General features: G+C 54.0%; 1 protein-coding gene across 4 annotated transcripts in view; it reads left to right on the top strand.

Annotated features, from left to right (window-relative positions):
* Positions 1-18,530: 18,530 nt before the first annotated feature.
* Positions 18,531-26,435, top strand: part of CERK (ceramide kinase) — a 32,323-nt gene continuing 24,418 nt past the window's right edge. For 3 of the 4 annotated variants that reach the window (XM_074326592.1, XM_074326593.1, XM_074326594.1), the window contains exon 1: positions 18,538-18,806. In XM_074326592.1, the coding sequence (XP_074182693.1) occupies positions 18,674-18,806 (133 nt within the window). In that variant the 5' untranslated portion in view covers positions 18,538-18,673. Of the gene's footprint in view, positions 18,807-26,435 lie in introns of all 4 variants that reach the window. The other variant, XM_074326595.1, reaches the window with a different exon arrangement.

Raw genomic sequence — 26,435 nt, 5'->3', positions numbered from 1 at the left:
GAACACCCACGGAGCCATAGATAGGGGAGTCATATCACTATATTCTCGCTGGCGGCATCCGCCTCTCGTCAATCCGCTCGTTAGCTCAGCCACCATCTTCTTGCTAGCCCCCATTTCCTGCTAGCGTAGCCACAGCAGTTATATTAGTGGCCAATGGCTCACTGGTTACAGCTGACAGCCAACTAGCCACAGCTGATGGCCATCCAATCACAGCTGATGGCCATTTACTACCTGAGCCAGCACCCTTCTATGTGAGGCCGAGAGCCTGGAAACTGTTTTCTGGGGCTCTGTCCCCACAGCCACCCTAAAATCTTAGTCAAGCTTCAGCCCATTTGTTTCTAGTCAATTCCAAGGGCTGGAAGCTGCAGCCAAAAACCTTACCTTGTGGGTAGAATCTAAACTAGAAATTTCTGTCTCCTAGTAGTAGGGCACCCATTCTGCCTAAACATCCCCACCCCACCCCCTTAGTTTGCTGTTTTCTGCCGTGAAGACATTGGAAGTAGCCTCAGGTGATGAAATGCCAATTATGTGCTTTGCTACAGACTGCACCCCAGTTGTCAACAAAAAGAAGGCACGTCCTCTCTGTATGAAGGAGACAAGCATCTGGGGACAGGCCTGGGGCTGGGCTGGGCTGGGCTGGGAACCCTCTGGGCTCCTGCCCCAGGATTTTCTCCTGCTAAGTCACCAGCCTGCCTGCTGAGCTCTCATAACCTTAGCTTAGAGAGAAGGTTTTGTTTTCTTCACCTCTGCTAAACACCAGATTATTCAGTTCCTAACAAAGCGGCATTTTCTGGCTCCTCTGCGTTCAGGAGGGCCAGTTTCAGATTTATGATGTCTCAGCAGCTGAGGCTCCCCGCTGACTCTCCTGGTGCTTCAGTCTCACAGGCACACAGCCCATGGCCCAGGGGAAAGAGGCAACATTGTATTTCTATTAGCCTCCCAGTGCTGCTGTGGCAAATTCCTCCAAACTAAATGGCTGAAAACAACACACATCATTCCCTTACAGTTCTGAAGGTCGGAAGTCCAAAATCAGCTTCACTAGATCACCGTCAAGGGTGTGGTCAGGGCTGTTTTCCCCTAGAAGAGGCTCCAGGGCAGGTCTACTTCCTGGCCTCTCCAGCGCCTAGTGGCTGTCCACATTCCTTGGCTTGCAGCCCCTTCCTCCATCTGAAAGCTGGACGCTCCAACCCCTGCCTCATTTGTCACATCATCTTCTCTCACTCTGATTCCTCCTCGATCCCTCTTCCAGGGACCTGCCCGGGTTATCCAGAAGGATCTCCCCATCTCAGGGCCCTTAATTTAACCACACCTGCAAGCCCCCTTTGCCATATAAGGTAACATTCATGGTTCCGGGGGATAAGGCAAGGAGGTCTTTGGGGAGCATTACTCAGCCGACCACAATTCATGGCATAGAGCAAAGGTTCCCAATTCCCCCCGTGAGAGACGGGGTCCTCCTCCCTTCCCCTTTCCCCTGCCCTAAGTCAATTCAGCCATTTCTAGAGTTCAGGGTCTGCCCCAGCAACATCTCACTCCTAGTACTAAATTCTGCAAGAGTTAGGATGTTGGTAGTTTCAGGAGGGACAAAATCCAACTCAGATCGGCTTCTACAATCCTTCAAGGCTGAAAGCTTTCCTGAAAGAAATGGTTTATTGGGCTACATGCTAGCCAGAAAAAGGACCAGGTCCTGGGGTGTGAGGTCTAAACCACCAGCAGTAGAGTTCTTTTATACAATGAGCTTGGGGAAGAAAGATGTAAGCTGTTTTAAAAGAATTGAGGGGCCGGGAGGAGGTGAAGTGGAGCTCGTTCTGGGATAGGCGCAGAGTTGGTAGAAGTGTTTGCTCCTGCGGACTGGTTGCTGACAGCAGTTGCGAAGTGCGTACGGAAGCACGATGCAGTGGCACCTGGGAGCTGGCGAGTCTCTAGATAATCATGGCAATAGCCACCTAGAAGTTAATTCGGAGTTTCCACCTGCACTTGGGAATGTCAGCAGTGTTCTGTTGGTTTTGCCCTGGGCTGTTGACTGATTAACCTTCTGTCTCTTCCTTCCCCACTCCGGCCTGCTGTCACTAATTTAGGGCATCTCAGAATTTTGTCCTTGTCACACTGTAAAGGGAATTTCTTGGCTTCCGTAGCTCCACAGGCCCAGAGGTGACTGAGTTTGGAGAAGGGCTGATACAGCTGCTGGACAGTGACACCCTGAGGTCACAGCATGCCAGCAAGGGAGGGTGGCAGGGACACCGGGGGAGGAACACCTGTCAACCACATCACCAAAGGCAGAAGCCATGTTGAGAAAAACTGATAGATTTGCTGACCTAACACGTTAACTTGTTTGTTAATTTTTCCTTAATTGGACAAACAATATGTACCGTGTCTGACATAAGGTTAATAAATGGAAATCTTACAAAGAAGGAAGTGAAAGGCTCCAACAGGAAATAGTCTGATTTTTTAAATTAAGTATCTATTTTAAATGTTTGAGTAAATAGATCAAAAGACTTATTTAAAAAAGAAATATAAGTGGTAAATGAACGAATATACAATGCAACGTTTTAGTAATTTTTTAAAATAGAAAATAAATGAAATACCATATGGATTGGCCAGCAAAGATGAAAAAGGATGATGTTGGCAACGGTGCCGGGAAGTGGACACGCCGATGATGGGAGCGCAAACTGGGGTCACGTTTGTGAAGTGCAGTTTGTCAAAAGCCCTATGAACACACACACGCTTTGACCCTCCAATTTCTCTCCTACGAATTATCCTGAGGAAATAGTTGGACGAGTGAGTGAAGATACACACACACAGGTACACTCGCTAACATTATTGAAAACAGTAAAAAGTTGGAAACAATCAAAATGTTCAACTGTAAAGGAAACAGGTTAAATCAATTATGAGGTGGCCAATGTAACACAACCATTAAAAATGATGACATCGATATTCGTGTTTTGTGTGTGTGTGTTTTTGACAAAGAAAGTTCTTCACAATATATTGTTAAATGGAAAAGGCGGATTACAACATTTGTTGGAATAGGTTTTACATATAGACCTAGAAGAAACTTCTAGAAGGCCATTGCGTCAGTTAAGATGTTCCCAAAAGTAGAAAACATGATTCAACTAATAAAGAAGGGGTTTCATTGGTTCAGCATTTGTCAAGTCCGGGTCTGAGAAAGGCTTTGACACAGTTCAGTCCAGGCTGCAGACCATTTCTCTGCAGCGTTCTTGTTCCTGTCCCCATTTGTGTGGACACGTGGTCTTCAGGCTGGCTGTCCTCACAGTGACAACACGGCCAGGAGAAGGAGAGTTTTGCTCTCCAGAGCTACACTCCGATGGGGCCCTGCCTGAACCAGGCGTGTGGCCAGGACTCCCTGGTTTAGACTTAAATTACTTCTTCCCCTAAAGCAATCACTTTGTAAAGGAGGAGAGCCTTGCCGCCCCTGCAGCCTGGCGTGGGGCCCGTCCCTCTCAAACCCCATGACCTCTACAAAATGGGATGTGCGTGGGGTGGATGACCATACAACACCCACCACAGAAAAACACCCAAATGCTAACAGTGGTTGCCTCTGGGTGGACGGATAACAGGAAATTCTTTGGAAATATTTTGTATGTTAAGAAACTCAGAAATATCTTTCAAGGCTCACTTTTCACATGAATTATTTGACCGACTTTACTCCAGTAAACCTTCCTCCGAATTGACTCTAGCCATTCTTTTCATGAATCTAGTACCATTTTATAGTTTCTTCATATGGGTCTTTCCTATCCTTACTAGCTTTGTTCCTATGTGTTTTATGTAAGTGGATTTGAATATTTTTGCTTCATATTCAGCCCCCACTGTGAAATAATCTCTTAATAGTTCTCATAGTTTTTCATTGTGTTTTTTTTTTTACCTTATGAAAAAAGGTTAAAATTTTTTAATGTAGAGAAAAGTAAGACTGAGATCATGGATCATAGAGGGCCTTGCCTGAAAAATCAGAGTGACATGAGCAGACGTGTGACTCAGCAGGAGCCCCCTGAGTCCACCTGCCTAGCAACTGTACCCCTTCTCCTGAGACACCCCCCTTCCTCACATACAGAGTCCCTATGGGTTGCTGTGTTCTCTTGAGCAATTGCCCCACAGCCATAGTCGTCCGGCGCAGCCGTGGGCATCTGACCTGATCTGGGTTGATGAGTCCCCTCCCCGGCATAGTTTTGGCAGGAGAGGCAGGGTACTGGGCTCCTTTCACAGGGCAGAAGCAGCAAGACAGGAGCTCAGGAAGGCTGGGCCCTGTCCCCTGCTGTGTGGAGGGGGAGCAATGGGCGAAAAGAGAAAAGCAGCGAGGATGGCTTTCAAGACCCTGGATCCAGTTGTTCCTCAGCCCAGCTCCCCCCTTACCCTGCACAGAGGTCTGCCACCCCTGCGGTCCTGGGAACAGTGACAGCCCAGCCAGGAGGACAGCATGAGGCCAGTCTGGACATCCTCAGCGGGGATCAGCCGTGACACTGGGACATGTCAGACTTGCTCTATAGACCAGTGGTCACGGAGGAGTCATGGGTGTCGGGAAAAGGGAGCCAAACTTCCTTTTATAGTTACCTTTTAGCTAAAGAAGGAAAGAAATGAAAATTTGCTAATATTTAGTACTTGCATTGATAGAGGTATGTGCATATGATTTATAAAGAACTGTGTACATACTAGGATTTGAGTTCAAAATTTATTTACTGATAGACATGGACAATAAAGTTAGAAGACCCTGGTATAAACGGCTCTTTATTTCCACTCAGTGTCTTATTGCCAATGACAGCAACTGCCACCTGTTTTCTGCTAAACTATGCAATGCGTGTTCCATGTTCCTGTCCTGTTGTCCTGTTGTGCCCCTCATGCCGGGTGTTCCAGCAAACGGAAGGCTCACTGGTTAGACTCAGAGTTGCTCAGACTGGCACTCCATGTGCCAAACTCTGTCTGTGCCCAGCCTGGCATGTGGAGCTGCTCAGAACACGCTTGCTGGACTGATTAAAGGTTACGAAATTGTCCTCAATGCCAAGAGTGCTATTTGCCACAGCTGACGTCCTGCCCTGTGCCCCCTCCATCTCCACCGTGAAGAAGGCGGATGCTGGAAGATGCAGATGGGCTGATAAAGCCTCTCCCCTGGTTCCAAGGTTGGGGTGAGCCTTACATTCTAGAAACTTCGATCGGAGCAGGTGCACGGGGAGGAAAGACAGTAGGAAGGAGAGGAACCGTGCCAGGACGAGCATGGAACTCACCCCACTCAGGGCTCTGTGCCTGACGGGACTCCAGTAGTGTTTCTTTTGTTCTTTACAGCCCAGATGCTCAGGGACCTGAACAAAAATTAAATTCTGGGATCCGGTCTTTATGCGCCCAGCTCTGCGATTATAGCCACACGCCTTGAGGCTCGTGGAGGCACCTTGGGGTCTGCACTGGCCACTCTTGTTCTCCCCCTGCTTCCTGGATGACCTGTAGCTTTGACTGGTTCTTCCGAAGGAGGGTGATGGCTGCCCAACCATCTCCTTGGTACATAGCAGGGGCAGGGGACAGGGGAGCCTTTCTGGGGTAATTAGTCCCCTTAGTAACGTACCTAAAGGCAGCCTCTAACCAAGGGACCTAGCCCAGGGCACAGCCATGCCTCAGCCCCTCTGTCCCTGTGTGTCTCAGGATGCCGGCTGGACCTGGGGTGGAAAGGAGACTCGGGGGACAGCAACTCGGGCGGGCCTCTGTTTGGGAATTACCCATCCACCTCCTCGAACGGGCTCAGTCCTTCCCGACCCTGTCCTTGCTTCCCAGGTCCCTCTCCCATCACACATGGGCCCACATCCAGCTCCTCCATGACTCAGGTCCTTCCCAGACATGGGGAAGCAAGGAGGCCCTGCTGAGAGGCGAATTCCCTCCCTGCAGCATCACCAGTCATCACTAGATGGCGCACAGTGCAGCTAAGACTCAGGCCTCCGCAGCCAGGAACAGGGCTCCGCCACAATTACCCAACGCGGAGACTGCTAGGGGAGGCGCCTGGTCCATAGGAATGCAACCGAGTTTGAAGTGAGAACCTGGACAGAGATCCAGGAGCCCTGTGGGAGCCAAGCCTCGGACGCCTGCACCCAAATCCCCCAGATCTTTCTGTCCCTGCTGTAGGGGCAGGCAGGGAGCCAAGACTGGACACCCCCGGCCTTGAACGTCAAGCAGTGTGCTGAAGGTGGCAGCCAGCAGTGGCAGAAGCCCAGGCCAGCCAAGGCAGGCAGAGAGGGGCTTTCTGACAGGGATCCATGATGCCAGGCACCCTCCCAACCTGCAGGGCTGGCGGCACCCGCAGGGCTCCGATGTGCTGGCGTCACTCTTGGCTCGAATTTGCAAGTCTGCACAGGCTGCGCTTGCCTACCAGCTTGTCACTCTTGTCCCCACCACTCTGGCCACCGGGGGTTTTGGTAGGCGACAACCTCCCACGCCACCTCACCCAGACGCCTGTGGGCTACTTGGTCAGTAGCAGCAGGCAGGGCACGCCTGTCAGGGTAACTGGCTAAAAGTGACCGGAAGGAAATGGAGACATGAACAGCAACGGCCACTGCATCCTGGCCCCAGAACCCTTTCACCCCTTCCTGGACCTTTGCTGCAGCTCTGCTGTCCAGACGGCAACTGGCCGTGGCAGGATTTACTGTCAAAGAGAGAGCTCTTGTTCCCCAGCAGGGCCACATGGTTTGTAAATATCAGTGTCCGGTCTAGAATCCACTTGGGAAGGCCTGGTGCACGATGTTGCTTGGTAGGAGTGGAAGGAAGGGAACAGGAAAGCAGCCTGAGCAAGTCCCAGCCCCTCTCTGGGCCTCACCTCTCCCCAACTGTAAAATGGGGTCATAATCCCATCCTGTGTGCCTCGCATAGTTCTTTGTAAGATCAAGGGAGAAGGGAGGAAGCTGGAGGGGAGAAGTGGGGAGGAGGGGAGAGAGGGAGGGAGGTGGGAACGGAGAGAATGAGGGGCAGAAGGGACAGGAGGAAGGGGGGGGACACTGAATGGGGCTTTCTCTCTTTTCAAGCCCCTGATGAGCTGCTGACCTAGGGCTGCCCTCAGCCTGGGGCTCCTTCCTGCAGCTATCAGAGTTGGGCGTGGCCCTGCGTCTTTGTAGCAGCCGCTCTTGGGCTCCTGCCAAGGCCAGGGGCACTGAGCACCTGGTGCCGTGCCCTCCCTGCCCTGGCTGTTTCCTCCTTTCCTCGGTCACTCCTGTCAACTGCTGACCCCAGACGCTCCTCCATGGCTGCTGCCTCGGCCACACCCGGCGTCCAACCAGCCAGGCGGCCGGCTCGTGGCACAGGGTGAGCTGCAGGAGCTGAGAGGCCCTGAGTCATCCTATCCACAGGCATGGACCTGGGCTTCGGGGAGTGTCTGGGACCAAAGTTTTCAGAGAAATCCGAAAAGGGAACTGGACAAGGTCTGAGCCTCCCGAGCCTGTGCCCCGCAGCCCTGGCACGTGCCGGGTTGGGTGCCGAGGACCCACAGCCTGCCGTTCCCACGGCTTCTCTCCCCTCATCTCCTGTGTGTGCCCCTGAGTCACGGGCATCACATCACCCACTGTAAACCTGGGATGACACCAGGTGCACCCGTCAGGTGGCCCTAACTCTGCGTGACCGTGACTGGGGCTCTGCCCAGCCCCTTTCTGGGCCTCACCTTCCTCATCGCGTGTACCCCACAAAGGTCTTCTGATGCTCAAACAAGCAGTATATGGGCCGTTGCCTGGATGAGATGCAAGCATGGCACCAATGTCAAGGACTGTTTTTAGTAGTTTGGGGGCCAGGACGACTGCACTCAACTCCACTAACTTCTCTTCCCTCCCCGCCAGACAAGCCTGGGCCTGCCTGGGGTGGGACCTCCCGCACACAGGAGAGCTTCCTGAGTACTTGAGAATCAGTTTACACAATCCTGAAGCCCCTCCTGCTTCTCAGCCACCACGCACAACACAGCCTGACTTGCCTCCCCAGCCACAGCCAGGCCTGCTACAGCCTGCAACCGGGCCTGCAGCTCACCTGGAATTCTGGTGCAGGCTGTCCACAGAACCAGCTGGCCTGACTTGGAGGTCTCTTGCCCCGGGTAGGGGCAGCCTGGCGAAGGAGCATCCTTTAAATATCTGCCTACGGATCTGAAGTCACGCTGTGAACTATGGTCATGCTTCAGCCCATTTCCTTATTGGAAAAGGAAGACGGTAACGAAAGGGTGGGTTCCTTTCTGCGAGTTTAAGCAGGAGACAAAGCAGGCTCTATGTACCTGCAGACCCAGCCCTGCTCCCTACTGCTCCCAGCGAAGTCACCAGCTGACCCAGGGAACAGCAGACAGCGGCAGAGTGCCTGGCGGCCGGAGAGTGCCAGGGCCAGTGTGTGCCTTAGACCCCTGTCTTCTGCACCCCCACTTTACGGGTGGGCGAGCTGAGGCCCAGAAGCCAGGGGGTATACTTAAGGCCAAGCTGCACTGAGCCCCAGCTCCTCTGACGCCCAGCTAGAGTGTTCTGCTGCCCCCTCCACTCATGACAGGAAGCAATCCCCAAAGGGAGGAGGCACAGAGGAAAAGAGAGAAGCACAGTGTGAGAAGCAGCCCCTTCGGACGGAGGAAGGGGGTACAAATGAAGGGGTGGCCTCTCTCAGACTCTTCCCTTACCCCTGGTTCTTAGGACGCTGCTGCAGGGGTCAGGGGCAGAGGTCGGAGGGGCACTCCCAAGAAAGAGCACTCCGCTTCCTGACCCCTCAAGCAGTCACTGGTGGGGCAGTCCAGCTGCTTGGGCCCAGACCAGTGAGACCCCAGCTTCCCTCTGAAAGTGGGGGGCCTTTACAGTAGAAAAACATGGGCCAGCCCTGCATGGGCCAGTGAGCTGCACCCTCCACAACTAGATTGAAGACAACGAAGTGCCGCTGAACTGCTGGTTGGGGCAGCAGGATAGCTTAGTTGGTTAGAGCGCCAGCTCTCAACAACAAGGTTGCCGGTTCAATTCCTGGATGGGATGGTGGGCTGCGCCCCTCCCTGAAACTAAAGATTGAACACAGCAACTGGACTTGGAGCTGAGCTACGCCCTCCACAATTAGATTGAAGGACACCGACTTGGAGCTGATGGGCCCTGGAGAAACACACTGTTCCCCAACATTCCCCAATAAAAAAAAATTTAAAAAAAGAAAGAAAGAAAAACCCATTTGAGGCCCCATGTTGGCAGGAAAGACCCTGAGAGACCAGCTGGCCTCCTGCAACCCCCATGCTTACTTTCCGGGGAAGTGGGCCCAGCAAGGGGGTGAGAATAGCCAGCAGAGCATCCGGGAGCAGAAGAGGCCCCTGGGCGCCTAGAACCCAGTCAGGGCTCTCTCCCCACCCCAGCTGCCTGTGTGTCCAAGGGGTCAGAGTTTCAAGTGGACAGAGAGTCAGAGACTGGCTCATAGCAGCAGTGACATGGTGCCAGGCTCTGTGCCGGGTCTTGCCCAGGCATCTACCAGTCAGCTGGCCTCTAGGGAGGGGCAGTGAGCAGGTAGCCCCAGGCCCAGGTGCATAGCGGGTTCAGAGCTTGGACCCCCAACCCTGAGTGGAACAGAGTGGGGCAGGGCCCCACCACGTCTTACCAGGCAGTGCAAGGGTCCCCTATGCAGATTCCTGGGGAGCGGGCAACCTGCAGTTCTTGTCCCCTCCCGGCCCCAACCCACTGAATCAGAATCTCTGGGGTCTGTGTCCCTACCCACCAGCCTGAAATGCCTTTGCCCTTGGTCTGTGGACAGTGAGAGGCAAAGCAGGGGCAAGGGCCTCCTCACGACCCCTCCCACCGGTGAAAGAACACTACTGTGGAATTTTCCATGACCCTCTAAGTCTGTCTGCAGGGAGGCTGTGGCAAATTTGCTGGCCCCCGGCTCACAGCAGCTGCTAATTGGTGCTGCCTGTTCTATTTCTGCTCTAGGCCTAAATGAGGTCACCCGCCCGCCCGTGTCACCTGAGGTGAGCCCAGCTGGAGAGCTTGTCTGCCCAGAGGCCCAGCTGCCCAGCTCCATGCCTGGGGAAGGCCATGAAACCTGGATCAGGACAGCCTTGGGTGACCGCCGCTTGAAATGGAAAGATTTGCCAGGGCACGGGACTTCAAGCGCCCAAAGGGGAAGTCCCAGGCAGGCCAGGAGGAGCTGGTCACCGAGGACAGACGGGACGATTCTGGTGTGCCTGCTCTGCTGTGCCAGTTTCTAGCTGAGTCGGTTGTTGGCTTCTCTGAAGGGGAGAAAGGCTAGGGCATGCCTGGCCGTCAGGAAGCCCACCCCTCAGGGCCTCAGGTGGGTGCTTACTCGGCTGTGGAGCCAGCAGGACCCCTGAGCCCCAGGCTGTAATCTCTGTGGCTGCTGCACAGGACAGAGGCCATCGCTGAGGTGGCACCCCCTGAGGGAGCACCCACCGTGTCTTAGGTCCCACTTTGGCTTCCAGATGTACCTGGGGGAGGGGAGCCAGGCTGAGATGCAGATGTCATCAGAAGTGCTTTGGAGGTGCGATGGATGGATGGGATGGATGGATGGATGACCGATGATGACCGTGGAGAAGGGAACAATCAGGAGGATCCGGGAAGGTGGCCTCAGGCCGGTGAGGGGAGGGTGTCAACTCACCCTGCTTCACCCTTCCCACATCTTTTGTTTCCAGAGCAGCCTTTGTAAGCGATACTATACCTTTGAGACCTGTGTTTCAATCTACCTCCAAACTCTTTATATAACTGTCACTGGTCCAAGGTCTGTGCTCCCCACACTTGGAAAGAACTGGGAAGATGGGAGACCTAATCCTCAAATCCATCTTAAGAAAGTGGAGTCCAGGCTTCTTTTACATGGAGGGGAGGGGGATGGGAGGGCAAGAGGTGACTGACACCTGCAGACTCCTGGGCGCCCGCAGGGGCTGGGGAGATGCTCTTAGTCTGGTGACCTGAGTTGACGTGAGTCTGGCCATGAGGTTCTCGCTAATCTTTGGGAAACATACATCCATCCTTCCCTTATCTCCTGGGTGAGGCGCTTTGTGGTAAGGGGCTGTTTCTGTAAAACGTAAGCCCCAAGCAGAATTCCTGTCATGATAAGTGTGTCTCCACAACACCAAGCACAGCTACTAGCCTGAAGGCCCCGGGAACAGAGCAGGTTGGACCAGGATGGGTCAGAGGACGAGCATTTCACTCTGTTGCATAACCTTGGTAAACTAACCCACAGTTACCATGAGTACATTTATATATTATATGCATATAACACTGGGGATACTGTGGGAAGCCCTGTCCTCTGGAACTCACATGCCAGCGTGATCAAAGAGCCTTAAATGAACGAGCACGGAAACACCCACGACCAGCATGGGGTGGTGATAAATGGTTTATAACAATAAAGGGGTACTGACAGGGCAGGGACCAATTTAAGCAGAGACTGGAGGACAGGGAGGTGCGGCCTATAGGAGTGGAGGATTGGGAGCAGTTTCCCAGGAACTGGTAAGTTCAAAGGCCCTGAGGTGAGATCAAAAAGTACCCAGGAAGCAGGTTTGGTTGGTGAGCGAGAGCAAGGAGCCCAGTGCAGGGGTGGACAGGGAGGGAGGGCCCTGGGGGCAGCAGGGAAGGGTTCAGATGCCCTTTGTTTTCCTTTTTCAAAGCAGGAAGATCAACTTGTTCCAGGAGTTTTGTGGGAACACCCTTTCCTTTCTGGGTGTGTTTAATGATCCCTCTAACAGGTCTAGATGCAGTTGTGAATCTCAGCTCCCAGGCCACAGCAGCTTCCTGTTAGGAGTTTTGGAGAGTTCTCTAAGCCTGAATTGTCTGAAAAAGTCCCTTGTCACCTTCACCTGTGAATGGCAGCCTGGCAAGCAAACGACAGCTTCCTCTCAGCGCCTTGACCATGTGGACACAGCTCTGGGGGGCCCTGGGACATCACGGGATCTGAGAAAGGGCTTAAAGATGTTCTTGTTTATCTTTTGGTTTGGTTGTTTGAGGAATTCCGGGTTGTTTCCATAACAAAAAGGTCTTCATGTCACTCTCTGTTGCTGATGTGGGAGTCTGCTTATAGAAACACAACGTGTGTGTGTCTGCTTTGGCTCAGATAAAGCAGGGACGACCCCTCCCCCACCACTCCCCCAGCAGCCGACTGGGCCTCTGAGTCTCAAGTCCCTCATCTGAGAAATGGGGACAATGTGCTTTGCCTCCAAGGAATGCTACGAACTGGTTCCCAGGTGACACAGAGCAGGGCATCACTTATAAGGGGGGGGGGCGGTGGCCACTGCTGGGCTGGATGAGTTCCCTGTGTCCTCTGAGTTCTGCAAATTGGGAAAAACCTTCTTCTATTAGGATTTTAATCATTGCCTCTGCGCTCCCCTCACCCTTCGGGCTCCCACAGTTCTGCCTCTAGGCCTCAATTCAACACCCTTCCCAGGAGGCCTTCCTTACCCTGGGCCGGGCTGGACCCTCTGCCAGGTGCTCTCAGAGTCAAGGCTCTTGGTCAGCCGCGTTGCTGGGACTATTGGTTATCTGTGCCTACGGTGAATTTGTGCAGGAGAACTTGTCCGGTTCTGCTTGTGGGCTTGGGTCCCTACCCTGTCAGTACCTGGCACACAGGAGGGCCCAGTGAACAGGAGTCACAGAAATGGCGGCATTCCTATACTTTTCAGAGGCTGCTGCCCCTTTCTGGCCTCAGTTTCCCCACCTGGAAAGGGGGGTGGAGCGAGCTGCTCCATGCGCCAGATTTCCCTGTCAGCACTGTTCTCGGGGCAGAGCTCCATGCCCTGAGGTCCAGCTCCATCCCTTTCTGGTTCCCTGGTTCTCATGCTTCTGTGCACACAGACTGTAGAAGGGTACAGTTTTCTGTTTGCCTTTTATTTTCTTCGGAGCCCTTCCCGCCTGGCCTCCCACGGACGGTGTCCTCTGGCCACCCACGGCTGCCCAGCAATCTTCTAAGCGCGGCTTGTCTTGGTGCCGACTGAGCTGATTCCAGGAATTCTCTAAGATCAGCCTGCCATTTGTGTTCTTCCCACTGTTTTTTTTTTCTTTTTCTTGTTTTTCTTTTGTTTTGTTTTTGGACTCAGTACTTCATCTTCTGTTTATGTTACAAAATTTCTGGATTGAACACAGGTTGTGTTTGTTTGTTCGTCTTTCCTCCAGAGGATGTTATTTGCATTTTTTGTGGGTTTGTTTGGAGCAGGCTTTCTCCCTCTACTCCAAACGCAGCCCATCCCTGCCCTCCTGTCCCCAGACCCACCTGTGTCCCACCCCTAGGTAAGGGAAGTTACCGGTGCCCCGCCCCCACCCCCTGGCTGAACCAGGCCACCAGGCTCCTGGGCCTTTGCTCTTTCTTTTTCTTTACAGAATGCAGACATTAAAGGGCAAGTAAACATGCTGAGTAAGCTCTCTAGCCTCCTCTTGGACACTTGGCCATGGAGGGATTGGCGCCAGAAGGTCTGAAAACCATAGCTTACAGCTCTCCTGTGCAGTAAGCGCCTCTGCTGTGTCCTGCAGCCCTGGGCACAGGTCAGGTTTGCCCCATGGCAACACCCAACTCCACCAGACCAGGGTTTGCAAAGGTCTCCCAGTCAAGATCCAGGATGGGTCACAGGTATCACCCAGGTGGGGGCCTCCCCAGATGTCCCTCTCCCAAGCCCTTGAGGCTGGGCATTGTAGCAGTTCCCACTCCCTGACGGAGTCAAGGCCACACTGCTTCAACCGGAAGTGGACACTGTGCTGCAGACCTAGGGAGGCGGCTCCCGGGCGGGGGGGCGGGGGGACCTTGTCAGGTGCCCTCCCTCAGCCCACCCTGCCAGCACCTTAGCTCCCCTGCCTCTAACAAGGCCAGCCGCCTGCGCTCTCTGACCCTCCCAGCTGCCCAGCTTCCTCCAGCTGCAGAGGTGAGCAGAGGAGTCTCCCTCCCGCCCTGAGGTGTCCCAGAGGCCACCCAGCAGGAGTTGGCCTTTTTCCCTGGAGCATCTGCCGCTAAGCCAGCTCCTGGGGAAGGCAGACTGGCCCTCGTCCTGCCCCCACAGGAGAGGAAACCCGGAGCGCTGCCCACAGCGTGGCCGGGTGGTGTGAGGCAGCCTCCAAGCCCACAGCCCTGCGTTTTGTTCCTAGGCCCAGCCCTCGCCACCGCGTCACCCTGACCCACGTTTCTAACCTCACCAGCCTGTTCCTTCACCTGCAGAGAAGTATCACCTTGAAGACTGAATGAGCCAAAGCTAAGCAGTGACAGGCATCCCGCCAGGGCCCCTCCGAAGCAGTCACCTCAACAGGCCTGGGAGCCCACAGGGTCCAGACCAAACCCACACATGGCCTTTGGGGCCCTCCCCTGGGTATGGTGCTCCCCATGGCTCCCAGGGGTTCGAGCAGCCCCGATCCCTGGCCACCTTTGGTATTATTTTTGGCTAGTCCCACTGCACTGGCCCTTCCAGCCCAGACCCACCCTCTGGCCACCACCCCGAGGGCCACCCGCCACTCCACCTCAGGCTCTGGCTTTCCCAGGTGGGCAGCCCTATCTTCCTGCATGAGCAGGTCGGGCAGGACAGTCCTGTGTGCCCTGGAGGGTGGAACAGACTGGCCCCACCAGAGGGCCCAGGGGCAGTGCCCGCTGAGGGTGAGGCGGCAGCTTTGCGGTTGTCTGTTCTCACACTTCAGACTCTCCCACACCAGTGGGACGCAGGAGCACCCACCCATCTAATGGCCTTCTGTATAACTTGAGCAAGTCAGGTTATAATAGTTTCGTGGGTCTAGCCTCAGTCTTTCCATCTGGAAAGTGGGGTAAGATAACTCACGCCCAGACTGTCGTTTGGGTCATGTGTGCCATTTTGTAAATCACCAGCTTACCATACGAGTATTTGGGCCTCTTTGGGCCTCAGACATTTCTTCCAGGCAGTCAGCCTTGACAGGTGGCTGTTGGAAGGCTCTTCCTCCTTCCAGAGTGGATAGCAGGAGGTGGAGGGCAGAGGGCAATATTCCTGGCAGCCAGTGTGTAGCTGAGGCAGGTGTCTTTCCACCCCGCCCAGCAGCGTCCTGATGTCAGATTGTGTGGCTGAGCATGGGGAAGAAGCCTGGGAAGATATGCAGGGGACTGTCACCGGAAACAAGGCCGGGGGCTCCCGGGACAGAGGGAAAGTGGCTCCGCCTCCATGGAAGGATTAGTGCTGGAAGATCTCTCTGGACAGGAGGGACCCGTGAGCCTCTGGCATGGATGACCCAGTGGGTGGGACATTTATGGGTGGCAGGTGGCAATGCTATGTGCCTAAACAGGACTTGAAGGTCCACGCAGCCCATGTGTGAGGAGACCTGGGTAGACACAGTGCAGGGCGATGGATGTTGGCCGCCGCTGGGCAGCATGTCTGCCTTAGATAAGCTGGCCGACTCGGGCCACAGCCCAAGCCTGCAGACTCAACAGGGGCAGGTGGCAAGGCAGAGCCTGACTGTCTGGGCTCCTGGCTGCTGGGCTGAGCCCATGCTCTCTGGCCAAGCTGGCAGCCAGGGCACGTCTAGCCCCTGCAGAGGCTGGGCCAGCTGTGCATGCAGCAGGCCAGTGACCGGCTGGGGTGCTCTGCAGCATCACAGGTGGAAGTGAGGCCTTGCACGGCAGCGTGGCTAGAAGCCCGAGGGAGCGAGCTGAGCTGCTGGGGGCTCAGACGCATGACGGGAGGGGGTGTGGGGTGAAGGAGAAGCCCAGTGGGGGTGTCCCAAGCAGACACATGGGGAGGACACTTGGCCAGGGCCCCGCACTGGAGAGGTGTGCCTGCCAGCGCAGAGGTGAGCAAGGTGGCCGGAGACCATTGGGGGAGCTGGGTGTCCATGGCCTTTTGGAGGCTACTGTTGGCTGTCCTGTCAGATGCCTTCACAGCCAGCGCCTGGCACAGAGCGGGCCTGGCAGTTGCTGTAAGGCAACGCTGCGTCTTTCACTTCATGCCCATCAGCGCTCTGCTCCGAGTCATGGGCCTGCAGCCCTCCCGTCGGCCCTGACCTGCCCTGTCCAACCCTCTCCCCATCCAGCTCAACTGCCGGAAGCGTCTTCTGAAAACTTGGCCTTCATTTTATTACCTTCTCCCCCTGGGTAGAAGCGTGGGGTTTTGCATTGGCCAGGCTCCTCCCAACTGAGTCCAGAATGACAGGTCCCCCAGGGTGGAAGGCCACAGTATTACTTTGCTAGGGTTGCAAAACACCACAGACTGAGTGGCTTAAATATCAGAAAATTGTTTCCTCATGGTTCTAGTTCATAGAGGCTGGAAGTCCAAGGTCAAGGTGCTGACAGGTTTGGTTTCCTCTGAGGCCTCTCTCCTTAGTTTGCAGACTACTGACCTCTTGCTGCTTTTTCAAATGGTGTCCATCTTTGAGAGAGTCCCCCTGGTCTCTGCATGTCCAAATTTCCTCTTCTAAGGACCCCCGTCAGACTGGATTAGGACTCACCCATATGACCTCATTCTACCTTAATCACCTCTTTAAAGGCCCTGTCTCCAAATACGGTCACATTTTGAGGTCCTGGGGGTTAGGGCTTCAACATGTGAATTTTAGGGGGACACAATTCAGCCCATAACAGCCACTGAGAACCCCTGGACCTGGGTTATGGACTTGAGTCTGCCAAGTGAAGAAGGTGGGAGGTCCCCCCTCCAGGATTCACCAATGTTTTATAGTTGATATTGCTAGCTCCCCCACAGAGGTCCTTGAGAGCGGGATGAGGTCTGAGTCCTCTCTGGGCCCCCCACTCAGGCTATAGGATTGTGTGAGATGATGTGTGGCATTAAAGGATCTCTAAATGAATCACCCAGTAGGGGAAGGAGCCTAGCCCAGAGAGACCACAGAAAGAAGCCTGGACAGGAAGGCGGGTATTTCTAAGCCCCTGCCCACGGGCCCTTTCCTGCCATCCTTCACACACAGCAATGGCAACACCAGCCCCCGCCTGGCAATGGTAGTTTCCAGAGAAGTTTCACATCCACATTTCGAGTCTTAGAGCAGCAGTCTGGGAGGGAGGAGAGAGGGCAGGGAGATCAGGTATGGCTTGCCCAAGGGTGGGGCTAGGATTCATCCCACCTTCTGCCCTACCTGCACTCAGCCTGAAGGGGGGCTGGGCTCCCAGGGAGGAGTGAATCACAGGGTGCTGGCAAGATAAGACCTGTACATGTGGCTGCCCAGTGCCAGGCACAGGTGAGGACCAGGGAGGAGGTGGGCTGGCCCTTCCGCCACCCACAGGGAAGGCTCCTGTGGGAGGAGCCAAGGAGAAACTGGAAGGAATAAGGAAGACAGAGGCAGGCAGCTGGGCCCTTGGAGCCAGACCTCTGTCACTCATGAGCGCTGTGCCTTTAGGCATATTACTCAGCTTATCTGAGCACAGCTTCTTCATTGATAAATCTGGGACATGCACTTGTGTAACAAAGATCTCCATGCTTACTACGTGCTGAGACTGTTTTTGGCACCAGGGCTACAGGGGAAGACATGTCACGTCCTCATGGAGCTGAGGGGGGCAGTCATGCTCTGAGGGCAAGCTGGGGCCCGCTGGGGTGCAGTCGGTGGTCCGTTTAGCTGGGTGGTCAGGGAAGTAGAGGGGAGGGTTGAGCTGGACCGGGGTGATGAAGAGAATCTGGGGGCACAGGGGTGATGTCTCTCTGCAAAATGCTCAGAACAGCAGCTCCCTCTCTTCCAGCCTGCAGGCCCCCTCGGCTCTGCTGGTTCCCAGGGCGGCTCACACTCCAGTCTCCCCACCCCTCCCTGCAGGCTGGCCATGAGAACCTAGGGCAGAAGTGCAGGGGCTGTGGGACCCCGAGTTGCTCGCAGCAGCCCCCAGCCATGGTGGGGACACATATATACAGTATTCCAATGCTGCCTGTGACTGAGACATGTCCCCTCAGGGGGAATCTGTCCTCAGCCTGGGTGTGCAGGCACAGGGGATCCCTGGACCCAGACCACTGGGTTCAAATGCTGGCTCCATCCCTTACTGCTGAATCCCCAGTGAGGAGTGGGGATGTACCTGCCTCCCCAGGTGGACCTCAGGATGGCCCGATAAGCAGAGGAGACGGTAGCTGTTTCCATGCTGGGTCCTATAGGGCCCACACCTCCCATGGGCGCCTGTCCTGGCCTCAAGCTCATTTCTGGGAGGACGGCAGGGCCAGCTCAGCCAGGGAAGGGACGGGGGATTCAAAAAGCGACCTGATGCCCAAAGTCACATCACTTATGGTCGCCACATCCGGATTGGCGTGGGCCCCCGGGAGCTCACCCTCAAAGCTAGGCCCGCCTGAAGCCAGCGGCTTCCCGCCGCCCCAACACGACTGCCCAGGCAGTATTTTTGCGCCATGGAGGATCCTGCCTGTCACTACGACCCGCCAGGGAGGCGCTACTGAGCTGCACGCCCTCGGCGACTACGGCCCGGACCCCAAGACCAGCTGCAGAGTTAAGCTGCCTCCCCCTGGGCCTGAGCCCTCCGGACGCGCCCCGGCGAGCGCCGCGCCCACGTGGCGCGACCCCCGGCCAGACGGGCCCGGCACCCGACCCCTTCGTCTCCCCCAACCCGGTCCTCGGCCCCCGCCGGTTCCCCTCCGCCCCCCTCGGCCCCGCGGCCGCTGTGCGTCAGGAGTGACGCAGCGCCGCCCTCCTCGCGCCCCGCCCGCCCCGCGCCTCCGCCGCTGCCGCCGCCACGACCCGGCCGGGCTCCAGGGGCCGCTAACGGTCCCGCGCCCCTCGGCGTCCGCGCCCCCGCCCGGCGCCCCCCGCCCGGCCGAGCCGGCGCCGGCGGGGCTGGCGCGATGGGGGCGGCGGAGCCGCTGCGCTCGGTGCTGTGGGTGAAGCGGCAGCGCTGCGCGGTGAGCTTGGACCCTGTGCGGGGGTTGCTGCGCTGGTGGCCGAGCCCGGGGTCCGGAACCAGCGTCCCCGGTGCGGGTAAGTGTCGCCACCGGCCCGCAGCTCACCGGGGCGCGCTGGGGGAGGAAAAGAGGGGGCCGGGTGGCGGTGGGGGCCCCGGGGGGAGCGCAGGCCTGGCTGCGGGGATCTCGGCGACAGCTGGCAGGGCTCGGGAGTGTATTCATTCGGGACAGAGTGACAAAGAGGGAGCCAGGCGTGCCGGTTGGGAGGGCAAAAGCCGGGCGCCCACGGTCCCCTGCGGGGTGTGACCCCAGAGAGCGAGGCGCAGCGTGGCGACCGCCGGCAGGTCTGCGGCAGTAGGTGTCGCCGGCTGTCGCATCTGTCTAATCAGCACGCAGGTATCTGAAGGACACCGGCAGGACAAGGCTGAATGCGAGAATCCCGAGGGGACGCGGGCGCCGCGTTCTGGGTTTGGGTGGTTTAACCTCGGGACAGATGCTTCTCCTTAGCCGGGTTCTGAAACCGAGCGGCTCCCTTGCAGGGTACCGGGCCCATTCTGGCGAAAAGTAAAGGAAGGGGCTCATGATTTTCTGTCCGGGGATGTGCTGGGGCAGCGTGTTATTCTGGTGCCACAGGCTGGACACGTGGCCTGCAGAGGCCCTCCGGATTTGGAGAAGTGTCATTTAGATACAAAAAGGAAAGGACACAATGGCCTGGAGGTCACTGCTGCAGTGGGTGGGTGGACAAGGGCACTCTGCAAGGGACGGGGCTCCTGGCGGAGGCGGCTTATCACAGAGGTGGCATTTGATCCTGGAGGAGGAGACTTCAAGTAGCCCGTGTTTTAGCGGGGACAAGGGAGGCAGTGTCCAGGCACAGGAAACCCCCAGCTGGCCAGTGTGGGCGTGTTCCAGTTCATTCATTTCTCTTCCCCAAGTTGTTCCTGAGGGCCTGGTGGTACCCAGCCTGGGCTGGGTGCATATGACAACGTCCCAGTGCAGTGGAGCATTTTCCACTAAAGGGAGACAGAGGCACACAGGGGCACGTAGGTCTGAGGAGGAGAGCCAGCAGGGTGGGGGCAGGTCGCTGTGGGACAGGTGGTCCCAGAAGCCCTCACTTACATGGCAGCATTTGACCAGAGACCTGGAGAGACCTGTGAATGTTGGGGAGAGATGATTCAGGCAGGAGGAACAGCAAATGCAAAGGCCCTGAGACTAGCCAGGAGGCTGGTGTGGGTGTGCAGTGGGGGGTGGGGCGGGGATGGGGCCCTTTGACTCGAAGGGGCTGAGATGGGGATTTGGCCTTTTACCCTGAGTGCCATGGAAGCCCCTGGACAGCTTTATCCAGCTTAGCATTCTTAACAGATCCCTGTGGCCCCTTCCAGGAGAGCAGACTGAGGAGGGACAGGAAGTGAGGTCAGAAGCCGTGGCCTGGGCCAGGCAGGAGGCATGGTGAGCAGGGCTGGGTCTGCATAGACTTGAATAAGTGAAGTGAGGAGAATGAGGTCCTGATTTGCGGTCGTCTGAAATTGCTGTGGGAGGAGGAGCAATTTATTGTTTTAATTCTGGGGAATCGGGTGGGGGAGGTCCCGATTCTCGTGGGCAGAGTTTGGAATGCCTTTTCGACTCCTTGGGGCAGCCTGGGGTGTTGTGGTGGGTGATGGAGGCATTTTCTGACTCTGGGGTTGTGGGGCTCTGCAGGTGAGGGGAGGGATGGGGCACAGCTGGAATGTTAGGTCCGGCCAAGGTCAAAAGTGGCCTTGGACCCATGACCAACACTTGGTTTCTGGCCCTGGGGTCACCAGAAGCCTTGTCGGCACAGAGTTTATCTGTGGCGGGGTGTCTGAGAGTCTACTCTGGTGGGATCATTCTGCTCTCCACTTTGGAGACATGTCACGCTTGGATGGCGTCACCCTTGGGCCTCCTGGTACCACCCACAGGCCCCGACTTCTAATTCTTGCTCTGTAATGCTGGGACGAAGGGAGCCTGGCCCGCTCCTCGGGCTTTGGAGCGTTGCTGTAAATCTCTGGGCTTAAGGACGACCACACACCGCCTTCCTCATCCTGTTGAATGGGTCACTTCTGTGTGAGCCATGATGGGTTTTCTGTGACAGCTCCCCCTGTACTGGGCTATATACAGTGTCTAAGTAACTGGCCCAACTAGGGGTCGAACCAGGAACTTGGTGGGTCCAAGTGCAGCCGCTGTGCTTGTCAGCAGCGAGGTGTGGCCTCTCTCAAGTCTGAGGGGCCACGTGGACACTGGACAGACCCCACCCATGGGGAATGTCGGGGTAGGAGGCCAGTCACTGCCTGTTTGCAGTGTTGGCATCCTCGGCTGCCTACTATTATGGTTTCCGGTCACCAGATTCTGGGTTGTGTGTGGTGGCAGCGTCCACTTGTGGTCTGCCTGCCTTTGCTGGCCGCCTACTCCACAGCTGCCGCTCTCTTTCTGGAATGGTGGTTGCTTCCCTTTTAAACCATGACGGCGCTTTTGTACAGGCGCCTCCAGGCTTCCTGATGGCTGTCCTCTCCCAGAGAGGCTGGGGCTGCGGCCCTGGCTGGTGGGCTTCCTCTAGGGAGCGGTCTGCGCTTGTCTCCGCTGCTCTCCAACGTGATGCAAAGACACAGCTGTGCCCCCTCTTTGGGTTTCCTCATAACTCGGCACCCCCAAAAGGCATCAATCAGGCCCCTGGTGGATGATTTCATGCTTGAGGGCAGGAGAATGGAGGGCAGACAAGTACCTGTCCACGGGACACTGAATTCAATTAGCAGAACGCAGTGTCCAGCCCCACTGCCCCCACCCCCAGGTATCCGGACATGCCTGGGCGGACTGTGGCCTGGTGGGGCAGGAAGGGGTGGAGGTTGTGCAAAAACAGCCTCTAGGAGGACCTGGGAGGCCAGGCAGAGGGTGCCGTGGAGCTCCGGGATGGGGTGGGGGATGGGGGGGATAAAGGGTAGATTAGGGGGGTGGGGGGGTGAATTGAAACTGCCTTCAAAGAAGGACAGAGAAGGGAGCCGAGCCAGGGTCCTGCGTGCACTGGGCTAGCTCTGGCATCGTAGGTTGTTTCTTCTGACCCTTTCCATTTCTCAGTAATATCACTCCTGTTTTCAGATGTGAAAACTTGAAGCCATAATTTGACTGCTTGTAGGGCACATGATATACAACGGGAGCTGGCTTTTAATCCAATACGTGCTCTGCACTCTCTGAGTCTCCGTGCTGGGAATGTGGCTCTGTTGGCAGCCAAGGTGGGACTAGGAACTCAAAGGGGCAGGGTTTCTGGACCCAGTGGGAGCTGCACCTAAGGAAGCTGTGAGCCAACAAGTGCCCCCGGGTCGGAAGTGGGGCCGACTGAAAACAGGAAACCCTGACAGAGGCTTCTCAAAGTGCCTTGTGCTAGTTGAACTTGAAACAGACTGAAACTATATCTGGATTATACCCCTGGCTGCAGTAAAACACACTCAAATAGACTCAAATAGAACACACTCAAATACAGTGGGTTCCTTTAGAGTTGGGGCTGGGAGGAGTGTGTGTGTGTGTGTGTGTGTGTGTGTGTGTGTGTGTCTGTCTGTCTGTCTGTCTGTCTGTCCAGGGACGGGGTGGAGAACTCTCCCCTTTCTTCCGCCAGTCCCATCTGGGACACCCAAGGCTGGTGGTGAGCTCCTTGGGCAGGCCACTGCTGTGTTTATATAGCGTGTCCCCAACACTCCCTGTGAGGCAGCCAGCAAAACGCAGGCAAGCCACAGATAGTGCAGCTCCGTGGATGCTTCTGCCTGGATGCTTGCCTTGCTAGAAAGTTCATCCATATGTGCACTCGCTGGTCTGTTGGGTCACCCTCCCTGCCCGGCTTGCATTCCAGTCTCCCCACCATGTGAGCCCATTGCACCCACCCCACCTGAGCCATTCCTGACTCCACCTGTATACCCGCGTCTTACCCATTCATCCTGCTCCTCTGCACTTGAAATGCATTCCCTCCTGCTTCCCCATATTCAGACCTCACCCTTGTTCAAGGCCAGCTCTCCCATACCCTTTGGTAATCTTTTTATTTGATTTTGTTTGTACTTCTCTGCTAGTTATTTCCTTCTGCTTTTTAATTTTTGACTTGTTTATGTCCCTTGCATTGTCTCTGCGGGCAGAATCCAGTGTCAGATGGCTGCATTTCCTCCTCGTCTCCTCTTTCCCACTCCCCAGGAGCACCTTGAGTACTGCCTCCACAGTAGGTGCTGAGTAAGTGTTTGGAGGATGAGTGTGAGGATGAGTTCAGCCTGGCCCTCTAAGTAGTGGGGGGAGAGCAGCGCAGGTGCTCCGACCCTGTATCCCTCCTCTGCAGGGCACGGGTGAATTTGGGGGTCACCACGGCCCCTGGCGTGAGAGCTTTGGGGGAGGGTGTCCCAGTGATTTCTTGCGGTGTTCTCACTTAAGCACCTCTACTTTTCTCTGAAGAGATGTAGATCTGAAACCACTGGGAGTGGCAAGGAAGTGGAATAGTTTGTGTAAAGCCCACAGATTCTAGAGAATCCTAAGGTGTAAACTCCACAAATCCTAAAGTGCGGCATAGGTAATCCGCCTGACGTGTGCGGAGTGTCTTACTTTTGTCCCATTATGAAGCCAGAAGTCATGCAGGTCATCGAATTATATAAGCTGATGACCTACATATTTTGATAAGGAGGCGTCTCCGTATGTCTGAATAGGAAACAAGTGGCAATCCCATTTTCCTGTTTTCAAAAACATGCAGAACCTCTTTCCAGATTTGCACATGAGTCACTGGAAGAGGTGTAAGCAGAGGTCAGAAAAAAAGTGGCCCTCCCAGCGGTGTCTCTTTCGGCACTTGCCTCAGTTACTGTCAGATCACATGGTTTAGTAGTAGTGGAAAACTGTCATTGTTCTGAGATTATTCCGAGGTGGGCTTTTACTCTTTGCTCTAAAATAGATCAGCAAGCATTTTCTTCAAGGGCCAGATAGCAAATATATTTTAGGCTTTGTGGGTCCCAATTTCCCAGCTCTGCTGTGTTAGCACAGAAGCAGCTACAGACAGTATGTAAATGAATGCATATGGCTGTGTGCCAATAAAACTTTTCTTTATAAAAGCAAGCAGCCGGCCGGATTTGGCCTGCAGTTTTCTGACCCTGCTCTAAATCTTTGTTGCTGAAGGAGGCATGACAATGTGATGTGTTATAAAAAACCAGCTAAACCAGATGTACTTCAAAACAAACAAATCTGGTCATCTGGAAGAATCACTGCTGCAGTTTGGGGAACACACTCATTCGGGTTCTGATCCAGCCGTGCACTTGTCTGTAAGCAGAAAGCCCATCAGAACAGAGTAGATTGAAGCCTCCTCCGAGGAACAGCACGTACATTTGCAGACTGATCTCAGGCATTGAAATTGGGACGGTTTATTTCTCTCTAACAAAATAAACCTGCCCATATCAACTAAAGTTTGAAGGGAACTCAAGAACAAAAGGACCATAATGGAGTGATGTGGTCTGTCTTGGAACATGTTCCGTGGGCATTTGAGAAGAATGTGTGTTCTGCTGTTGTTGGGTGGAGTCTTGTAGAAACGTGATTGGATCCTGTCGTGGATGGTGGTGTTGAGCTCTTCCATATCCTTGCTGATTTTCCGTCTAGTTCTGTCAATTGTTGAGAGGAGTGTTGAAGTCTGCACCTGTAACTGCACTTTTCTATCGTGCCTTGTAGTTCTGTCAGCTTTTGCTTTACATATTTCCACGTTCTGTTATTTGGTGAATACGCGTTCAGAATTGCTATGTCTTCATTTAGGATCGACCCTTTTTTCATTATGTAATGTCCCTCTCTGTCTCTGGCAATCTTCTATTAACACAGCCAGTCCTGCTTTCTTGTTGATTAATGTTTGCATGACATGTCTTTTCCGTCCTTTTACTTTCCACTTACTTACATCATTAGATTTGAAGTGAGTTTCTTTAGACTGCATAGAATTGAGCCATGTTTTCTAATCAACTCGGCCCGTCCCTGTCTGTTTAATGTAAATATTGATATGTTAGGGCTTAAGTCTGCCGTTGTATTTTTTGTTTTCTCTTTTTCTTCTGTTTTTCATTTTTCTGTTTTCTTTGTCCTGCTTTCCTGTAGATTACTTAAATTTTTTTAGAATTCCATTTTGACTTATCTGTAGATCTTAATTTTTTTTAGTGTGGTAAAATATACGTATTGTTTTTTAATGCATCTCTATGTATAGCCTTTGAGTGGTTCCCTAAGTATTGGTTTACATATACTTAACTCATCCTGGTCTCCTGGTAATGTTGTACCAGTTTGAGTGGAATGTAGAAACCTTACCTCTCTCTGCATCACTTTGCTCCTCCCTGTTCTATAATTGTCTTAATAGTTTCCTCCATACATTTAGAACCACAGTAGTGTTATAATTTTTATCTTCAACACTCAAACATAATTTAGAAAAGACAAGAAGAGAAGGAAACTCTATTGTAATTTCCTGCCTCTTTGCTTACGGTGTTCTTTCTTTTTTCTTTCCCCTCCTCCCGTCCACCCCTCCTCGCCCCCAGGAGTCTTCTTTCTTCTTCTTTGAACCATTCTTTTAGGGCAGGTCTGCTAGCGACAAGTTCTCTTAGTTTTTTTCCATCTGAGAATGTCTTGACTTCTCTTTTATCCCTGAAGGACATTTTTGCAGGGTATAAGATTCTGAGTTGACAGTTCTTTTTCTTTAGCACTGGAAAAACATATTGTACTACTTCCTTCTGGCTTCCATGATTTCCCTTAAGAAATTCACTGTCACTCGAATTGTTTTCCCCTCTAGGTAAAGTGTTATTTCTCTTTCACTGATTTTAAGATATTTTTCTTTGTATTTGATTTTCAGAAGGTTGGCTATGATGTGTCTTGGTTTGGATTTATTTGGGTTTGTAATATTTGAGGTTACCAAATTTGGGAAGTTTTCAGCCATTATTTTTTGAATACTTTTTCAGCCCCTCTCCTTCTCTCCTCTGGGACTCCAGTGACACAAATGTTTGATCATTTATTATTGTCCCACAGGTCCCTGAGTCCCTGTTAATTTTTTCCTGTTGTTCAGATTGAGTGATTTCCATTGTTATATCTTCCAGTTCACTGATTCTTCTCTCTGTCCCTTCATTCTGCTGCTGAGTCCACCCGTTTGTTTTCTATTTTGGTTATTATATTTTTCAGTTCTAAAATTCCCATTTAGAGCTTCTGTTTGTTTGCTGAGCCTTTGTATGTACTTATTTGCTTACGCGTGTAATGTCTCATGAAGCATTTTCATCATGGATGCTTTAAAATCCTCGTCAGATAATTCCAACATCTTTGTCATCTCAGTGGTGACATCTAGTGATTTATCTAATCCCACATGCAGGGCAAGATGATGCAAAATGCAGGCAACCCCATGGGTATAAAATGAAAGTGCCTCACATCGCCCCTGTCAAGTCTTTGCAAGACATTTCTCCAGCATTCGTGCACTCACCGATTTATTATTGTCCCTGTTTCTACTTCACTGTGTTCACACACATATAGTGTGGGATGCCTCTTCTTCGTACCCAGCACATTTAGGTTGACCAATATAGGGCAATGTCATTTCACCGTCAGAGAACCATTGGGTGGCCCCACTGTTGCCTCCAGGACCTGACCTGCTGGGAGCTGTGTTTCCTGTGCCCTTCAGCGACTGGCTGTTCACCTTCTCAGATTCTTGCTGGAGTTCTTTGCCTCTGGGGGCTTGTCTTCA

This window comes from Rhinolophus sinicus, linkage group LG02, assembly GCF_036562045.2.
Source record: "Rhinolophus sinicus isolate RSC01 linkage group LG02, ASM3656204v1, whole genome shotgun sequence".
In the NCBI taxonomy this organism is placed as follows: Eukaryota; Metazoa; Chordata; class Mammalia; order Chiroptera; family Rhinolophidae; genus Rhinolophus; species Rhinolophus sinicus.
The sequence above is the reverse complement of the archived record's forward strand: the minus strand, read 5'-3'. Positions and strand labels throughout refer to the sequence as shown.